The 8,804-nt window shown below is 38.3% G+C and overlaps 1 protein-coding gene across 1 annotated transcript; it reads right to left on the reverse strand.

Moving 5' to 3' along the window:
• Positions 1 to 2,368: 2,368 nt before the first annotated feature.
• Positions 2,369 to 8,400, reverse strand: ppm1nb (protein phosphatase, Mg2+/Mn2+ dependent, 1Nb (putative)). Its single transcript, XM_056262940.1, has 6 exons — positions 7,380 to 8,400; positions 6,387 to 6,958; positions 5,228 to 5,345; positions 4,950 to 5,064; positions 2,865 to 2,928; positions 2,369 to 2,731 (listed from the first exon to the last, which is right to left on the reverse strand). The coding sequence occupies exons 1-6, from the start codon at positions 7,789 to 7,791 to the stop codon at positions 2,705 to 2,707; spliced, it is 1,308 nt and encodes a 435-aa protein (XP_056118915.1). The 5' UTR covers positions 7,792 to 8,400; the 3' UTR covers positions 2,369 to 2,704.
• Between the last annotated feature and the right edge of the window lie 404 nt (positions 8,401 to 8,804).

Below are 8,804 nucleotides of genomic sequence, written 5' to 3' on the forward strand. Positions count from 1 at the left end.
AATGAACTTTATCACAATATGCTAATTTTTTGAGAAGGACCTGTAATTCTTGATATCTGTAATTGCATATTCACTAGTTAAATGTCACCATATAGGCTGTCATTCAAATTCAATGGTTGATATCAAAAATTGTTTTTATGAGTTGAAATTCCAATTTCACATATCAGAAATACAATTCTTACTAGTTAAAATCATAGTTTTTTATATCAATAATTACGTAGTTACTAGTGTGAATGTGAATATAAATTCCTAATATCAAGAACTCAACATGTTGTTACATTTGTTATTTCTGATATCTGAAAATATATTTCTGATATCAATAATCAGGAGAGTAATTTCAGATAGCCTATCTAAAATGGCTTTCTACTAGTAACAACCACATTTATGATATCAGAAATTAACATTGTCACTAGTGACAATAAAATGATTGATTTAATTTTATTTATTTTTTTACTAGTAGCGTTTCCTGTGGTGACATTTAAGTAGTGAAAATACAATTGCAGATATCAGTTGATGATGTCATTGTTGATATCAAGAATGAACATTTTTACTAGTGGAAATGTAATTCCTGATATCAAAAATTATGGCAAGCCGTTTTAGCTTAAATTGTACCCAGCGATACTCGTCGTAATTGCATCTTTAGTAAGAATTCATTTAGAAAGCTCTACAATTCAATTCTTACTAGTAGCAATTACAATTAGAGAGCTCTCTAATTCAGTTGTTACTAGTAAGAATGCAATTGCAGAGCTCTTTAATTCAATTACAGAGCTCTGCAATTATACATATCTTTAATTTGTTTTTTTACTAGTAAAAATTAAATTAGAGAGCTCTGTAATTGCATTCTTACTAGTAACAATTCAATTGTAGAGCTTTCTAATTGTAATTCTTACTAGTAAAAATTCAATTGTAGTTTAATATTCAATATTCAATTTATGGAGCTCTACAATTGAATTTTTACTAGTTATTCTTACTAGTAAAAATTAAATTGTAGAGCTCCATAATTAAAAATGAATGGAAGTCAATGGAGACATATGACTAGTAAAAATTAATTTGTAGAGCTCTCTAATTGGAATTGTTACTAAGAATTGAATTAGAGAGCTCTGTAATTGTAATTCTTACTAGTAATAATTGAATTAGAGAGCTCTCTAAATGGGTATTGCTACTAGTAAGAATTTAATTATAGAGCTCTCTAATTTAATTCTTACTAGTAAAAATGCAAGCTTGCCATAAAAAATATCCATTGTTACTAGTAGAAATCTAATTCCTGATATCAAGAATTAGCATTTTAATTACTGAAAACTGAATTGTTGATATCAAGATTTCATATCCTGGGAATGAATAAAAGTCAAAACGGCTTGCCATGCTGGGTTTGCCGTCTCACAGTCCGAGTGTGTTAAATGAGGAGCGAGTCTCTACTGCTCCCCTGAGGATGACAGTGGTGTACTATTAGAAAAAAAGGTTCAATGCAGTTTTGTTTTACATAGAACCCTATAGGGGTTTTAACTCAATTTTAAAGAACACTTTATGCCAAGTAATATTATGGAGAAATGTCTTAACCTGTTAAACATGAAAGTATTATGCAATCATTTTTTTTCTGACAAGCTTTTTAGTTCATAAAATGTTATTCAAATTAAAAATGAATTCATTAAAACGAAATCCGTAAAATGATCCCACGATGGGAACCCCTAAAAGGGTTTATATATGAAGTGCCTGACCAAACCCTTTAAGTTTCTATATAGAACCTTTTCTTCTAAGACTGCTTACTGATATTGTAACTCCTGTGCTGAAATCTGAGATCAACCACACACACACTCACAAAATGTATGACTAATTACCATAAAGCCATCTGGTTATGTAGCAGGACAGACATTAATAAACAGAAATACCATGAATGACTTGATCTGTTTATTATCTTTTTTTCTCTCAACCTTTATGCTAGCACAAATATTGCACAAGATCTGTAAAATGTGCACAAAAATGATCACACAACATGATACAGCACTGCATCAGTTCATTTGCTAGTCATTAGGAAAATCTCAGTAATATGAACACGTTGGCATAATTTCAAAGAGGTCAGTAAGGCAACACAGTACAGATCATGCAAACAGAGTAGAGAGTTTTACAGGAAACAACTATTCAAAAACAGAAAAATTGCACTCTATGACTATATTATGGGCTTGTATATACTCCAAAATGTAAAAGTGGTTGTTTGAATTTTATTTGATAGAATTTGTTTCTTAAAATCTCATCATTTCACGTTTGCCTTATTTGAATTCTTAAAGGAATAGTTTACACAAAAATGAAAATATTGCCATTATTTACTCAAGATCATGTTACTCCGAACCTGTATGCTGTATGCAGACTGAAGAGAATCTTAAACGTTTGTCATCACTGCTTAAACACATTACCTGAGTATTGTTGATTGTAAGACTCATTGAATACATTTGGTAAGGAAAATACTGAACGTATCACAATCTAAAGAGTCAAAGTTATATACAGTCATCATTGTCCTGCATTGTGGAACAGCATTACTTTTTGTAAGTTTGTCATTCAAGAAACATACAAAAAGAAGGAAGTAAAATTTGTGTTGCTGTCCAAAAAGAAGATCCTTTCCATTTTTCATGAGTTTAAAAGACAGAAAACGGATCAGCTTTACTTCTTCCTCAATCTAGCACACCCATTAAGCATTTATAAAACACAGACTCTAATTGGCATCTGTAGGATGGAATTCCTGAAAAGATATGGATTTCAGATTAAAAATGCTTAGATATTAAATTTAGCATACAGGAATGACAAATACATTAGTCATTTTAACATGTTATTGTTACATATCAAATAGATTTAGTATCTCCACAGAAGCTTACCTGGGCTAATCTTGATCGCCGTGCCTCTTTCTGATAATAGTAGGCCGAAATTATACAGTTCCGCCTGCAAATGTCCAAAAAAGTATGTTATTTCAAAGTTCAGTCCTCTGTTCTTTTGTCAGTCATCCCACCTACACATCATTTGAGCTCTACTTGTGGAGTTGATTGGTGCTCTGGTGCCTGTACTGAGTAGACATTTGAATCTGAGAACATGGACATTGCTCTGCAGCACAAGGGTATATATGTCATCCTTGCAGCTTTAATCTCATAATTATATACTGTACCATGTGTCACTTACATGAAATAGTAACATTTGATGAAGTGCAATAAACTTGTCCCCCCTACTAAAACAGTTAAGCATTTTGAAAGAATAGATTTTTATTAACTTTATTAATTTTGTGAAATGGTTCTCTCATTCACTTGATCCAACACTTTTATATAAATTATTATTATTAATAATAATAAAAAACTATTAAAATAAATTATTCAATTATTATATTAAATATACACTCGCCGGCCACTTTATTAAAGCTGCAGTCCGCAGTTTTTCCTCTTTGTCGCCATCTCTGTTCGAAATCTGCAATTGCAGTCATTCGCGGAATTATCAACTTTACGTGAGTTGTACTTCAACACCCTCGACACGGCACAGCACGGAAGAACACAATGTTTGAGGAGACTGTGAAGCTGTCAGTCACCGCACCGATGTGGATACTGGCATTCAGAATCACAGATTATTCTTTTTGGAAGTATGACCAACATAAGAATTTTCACTGGAAAATGTCATCTGAACAAGTAACATCCACTTTTGTTCTGGTTCTGACAATCGCGCTGATTAAATCTAACAATCGCTTATAAGTTATCATATCACGCAAAACCGGGCAAATTATACTTTGTTCTCAAATTGTTGATGTTAACAACTTCAGCATTGCGTGACTACATGTAATGTCCTTCCGATATGTAGTTTTCGCTAGAGTCCAGTTGCAGTCTCTTTTTTTCTGTAGCCACTCCGAAGTCCGAACGAAGTCTTTTGCATTTTACAGCGGGTGAATCTCCAGTTGTCACTGGTGATTGTCGTTTGAACCTTTCTGGATCCGCCATCAAATTGATAAGTTTAATTATATCAAGTGCTGTGAGAAAAGGCAATAAATCTCCACCTCCAACATCCTCACTCGCAATATAGCCGACTAGCCGAGACTCCTTTATGTACAGATGTGACGTAATGATGCAAAGATGTGCTCAAATCTCCCGCGGAAATCCACCAGTACCACTGGAATTAAAAACATTATTACAAGAAAGCTATGGACTGCAGCTTTAAGTACACCCATTCAATTGCACATTAACGCAAATGTCGAATCAGCCAGTCACATGGGAGCAACTCAATTTATTTAGGCATGGTCGATACGATCTGCTGAAGTTCAAACTGAGCATCAAAATGGGGAAGAAAGATGATTTAAGGGACTTTGACCATGACATGGTTTTTGGTGCCAGAAGGGCTGGTCTGAGTATTTTAGAAACTGCTGATGTACTGGGATTTTCATACACAACAATCTCTAGGGTTTACAGAGAATTGTTCAAAAAAGAAAAAAATATCTGGTGATTGGCAGGTCTATGGGCGAAAACGGGAGATTCGCATCATGGATATGACGTCGACAAATCTGCAGCAACTGCGTGATGATATCATGTCAATATGGACCAACATCTCTGAGGAATGTTTTCAGCAAATTGTTGAAAGATTTGAGTCCGTTCTGAGCGCAAAAGTGGGTCCAACCGGGTACTAGCAATGTGTAGCTAATAAAGTGACTGGTGAGTGTAAATCATAATAAATAAATAAATAAATAAATATCAGTTATTATAATAACTTTAATTATAATATTATAAACAAAAGCAATTTAAAAATGGAAGAAAGATTAAAAAGAATGCTAATCGAAAGCTTAGCTTATAGATCTCGAATAGAAACCATTTAAAGGTTCTTAAAGAAGTGAATGTTGCAGTCTGTGAAATAGGTTTTTACACTTCTCACTCATCACTGCTGTGCTGACTGCAGTTTTAAGCAGCAGTAAAGCATTATATAAAACACAAACTCACTTGCTCTGAAGGCCGCCCCCTGGTGGAAGTCCAGGTATCACTGCTGAAGCCAGAACTGTCAGAACTGACAGCAGATCAGGCTCATCGCCTCTTGCACTCAGCTCTTCAAATATCTCTGCCAAAGAAACATGCATGACAATGGTTAAATTACGTAAGCAGACCACTAGAGGACCATTTATTCTAATCATTACATGAATCCAAGATTTGAAAGGATTTTCATATGTGATGAAAATCATATAAATCATAAAAGCAACATCAAAAGAAGCCAGATGATTTACCAGCTACTTTGGACTCCAGAAAGTCCTCCAGCTCGGCCTCCTGGTGCAGTGCTTCAGGTGACAGCTGGGGGGCGCCAGGGAAACAGACTAGAATGATGCTGATGTTATCAAGACTCCCCTGTTAGCAAACACATGAAGAGACATCAAAAAAAAAGAAAACAAAGGAAATGTAAGATGTGCATTTAATGTGTCCGCCATTCGATTTCATTGCTAAACTGAGCAGCATTGTTTTCCTCTGATGTTTCTTTAGATAAGGCAGGCACTAGCATGACGCTCGCCAGTCTTGAGGCTTTTGTTTCAAGGACAACTTCCTCACATTTGATGATTAAGTAGATTGGAATTGGTGATGCTAATGCAGACCTTATCCTTCATTTCTTAGGGATGATGTCGGTTGTCTATCCCTACATGGCACAACGCTGGGCAGAATGCTGTAATCTCCTAACACCAAGGCTAAAAGTAGTTTATCCTATTGCAGCTTAGCAGCGGAATACAGCGGCCTCACTTTGAAATGGTGGATGAAAGCGCAGACCTGACAAAGCAGAGATCTGGCTCACTGCGGAGAGAAAGATGCTGACATTTTCAGGTCGGCACACATCCTTTTCTGCAGCCTAAAGACCATTCTGTGTTTCTCTTATGTAATACAACAGCCTGGCTGAAGTCAGCTTGAGATGCCATAGCCAACAGACTTCATATTATAAAATATACTTCATGTGTACAATCCTAAAATACATTTTGGGTAATTGATTTTGGAAAATATATGTACAGAATATACATTTAAATATTAAACATGTCCAAACATTTGAGGAAATATAAGCAACTAAAACTTGTATATAATGTATATAAATAACTTCTATATAAATGATAAATTTGTATAACAAAATATATCTGAAAATACATTTTCAGACACATTTCTGAAAGCTGCTTGTCTCTGAAACTTTGGAGAGCAGTTTGCATGTGGAATTGCATCTTTTGCGAGAGTTGGTCTATGCATGTAAAGTTTTGGTGGTAAATCCAATGCAAAACATGAACAAAGAAGTGAAGCTGCCATTTTCTCACCCACTAGTTCTCCTGCATGAGTGTGAGGAGAAATCAAACTCCGTTTTGGACCCCACAATCGAAATCAGTGAGAACTGCCAAAAACTCTTCCATTCATACTAACCTTATAGAGGCAGAGGTCGATGACCTGGGAGCAGACCTCTCTCAGGTCTGTGCAGACACGCAGTCGGCTGTGTACGAAGGCACAGAGCTCTTCATTACTGACAGTGTCCCACACACCATCGCAGGCCAGAACCAGAAACTCATCTGCTGGCGAGCGCTCCACAGCCGACACTTCCGGCTCGGGCGAGACCATCTGTTCTGTGACCGGCCGCCACTCGGTTGTCTTGTAACTGAAGTCGCCCAATGCCCGAGAGACTGCCAGCGAGCCATTCACTCGCTGCAAAGTCACAGATCCTCCAGCGCTCTCTATCCTCTCCCTCTCACCAGGGCTGAAGGGCTTGTGGTCCTCTGTAGAGAAGGCAACCCGCCCAGCACGGCACAAGACGGCCCGAGAGTCTCCGCAGTTCACAAAGTAGATGTGGTGCGGGGTGATAGCAGTGGAAACGACAGTGGTCCCTCCACGTTCCCAACCCTCACGGCAGGCCATGGCATGAAGGTGCTTGTCCATGAGAAAAAAGCCCTCCTTGATACCCTCAGTGACCCTTTCCACATCCTCATCTGCTCGGATCTTGCCTGAAAAGAAAAAGCTTGTGTCACTAAATCACAAAGACGAATCTAAAGGCTTCATTAGTAAACATTGCAACAAGCAGCCATTAAGTGACTTCTAATTGCTTTTCCTACATTAGGAACATGTTGTCCACTAAAATTAACTGATCAGATCATGGCTTAATTAAGTAATAATATTGATGTGGCTTTGGATGTACAGTATGTTTAAAAATTAATCCAATCGGAGGAGATCCTCTCAGATCTATTCTAAAGAGATCAACAACAACCAATGTGATGTGATGATCAAATGGGAATTCTGTTTCTCAACAAAATCCTCCCAGTCGTTACGTTTGCTGTGCTCTCAAATAACTGATGATGTACTGTCATCAGTAGAAGCCAAAGAGGTACAAGAAGTCCTTCCCTTTTTTTAGAACAGCTTGTCGCTCACCTGTGCCCAAGATGTGGTCCAGCAGGTTCCGGGAGCAGTGTTGGGCCACCGCGCTCCCTGCGTGTCCATCGAACACGGCGAAGAACCCCCAATGGGACAGTTCCCCTCCTAGCTGAGGGAAGCAGTTGTGGAAATCCTCCATGTGGGCCCTCCAACCCTGCATGCTGGCCAGGGCGTAGGTAAGTCCCCAGGAGGCACATCCCTCTTGCATGTGCTTGTCCAGAACCGGTCGATCTAAGTAGGGGCTAGGGATGACCCCTTCCTCCTCTCCTCCCTCTTCGCCTTCGGACAGCTCCCCCGCACCTCCCCCTCGCCCCCCTTTAAAAAAGGAGGTGACCCTTTTCTCGGTTTCCTTCACCAGCTGCCTTACAAAAGCAGGCATTTCCACGCTTCCTTTCCTGGATGTCCTCATGTTGTCTTTTTTTTCTACACTCGTTTGAATCCGTTCACGGCCTCCACCCAGTGCTGTTGCTCACTGGCTTTGGTTTGGCTGTGTGCAGCCTTTCTTCTCAGGGCCTTCACAGCATTATCTCCCAAGAGGCTGATTCTGCACCTTCAAGCATCCTTGAATGATCCACTGTAGAACGGCTGATTTCCCCTTCTGTCACTCTACCCATTACTAGACATTCTCACTATGATCTAATCTATCTGTAGGCATAGTTGCTCTTCCCAATTTGATCCACTTTTGTTGCCTTCCTCCTCTGTATGTCAGTGATATTCTCTCTCTCTAAGCTTTCTTTCTCTCTGAGCCTGTTATTTTCCTGTCATCACTCTGATTGGCTGAGCTATTTCTGTGTACCAATCATCTCGCAGTGTCCTCCCTCTTGTTGTACACACCAACATGCAATCCTTTTGCAGAGTGGCTCTCTTTTTCACATGTTCAGTGCCTCTCTCCCTCCCTCCCTCCGCCTCTCCTCTCTCCCTCCCTCTGTTAATCATCTGTGCTGAACATTTGATAATTGTGGATTATCTAACATGCACAGATTAATGTGAATAACAGATTTTCACAGTAGCCCAGTTAGAGAGAAAGACAGAGAGCGAGAGAGGGAGAGAGATAAAAAGAGAGCACACAGTAGCCTCTTTTTAAAAATGTTATGTGGGGTAGATTCAGTGATTCATATTAAAGAACATGGTTTGCCTTGAGCAGAATTCATGAACGGCATATTCAAACATGAATTTAGGAGACTCTTACAAGGGATGATTTGGACAGATTAGTGGATTATGTTAATTTAAAAATGCATTCAAACACAATATTACATAACAGGCTATTTTTGTCTTTGTAACTCTTCTTGTGTGTCCATGGAATGACGCAAATAAACAGATGTCACGAATAAATGTGTTTGACAGCAGAACGATCACTGCTGCATCAGATGCTGGTAGTACTGAGTCATCTGCTGGGTCAAGTAATATGAGAGGGATTTTTTA

The sequence above is a fragment of the Rhinichthys klamathensis genome, unplaced genomic scaffold, assembly GCF_029890125.1.
Source record: "Rhinichthys klamathensis goyatoka isolate OS25496 unplaced genomic scaffold, OSU_Roscu_1.1 h1tg000197l_1, whole genome shotgun sequence".
Lineage (NCBI taxonomy): Eukaryota > Metazoa > Chordata > Actinopteri > Cypriniformes > Leuciscidae > Rhinichthys > Rhinichthys klamathensis.

Coding starts and splice junctions, on each gene's coding strand:
- ppm1nb (XM_056262940.1), bottom strand. CDS start 7,791: ATGAGGACATCCAGGAAAGGAAGCGTGGAAATGCCTGCTTTTGTAAGG. Junction 6,959..7,379: donor GGACCACATCTTGGGCACAG/GTGAGCGACAAG, acceptor TTTTCTTTTCAG/GCAAGATCCGAGCAGATGAG. Junction 5,065..5,227: donor TCTGGAGTCCAAAGTAGCTG/GTAAATCATCTG, acceptor TTTCTTTGGCAG/AGATATTTGAAGAGCTGAGT.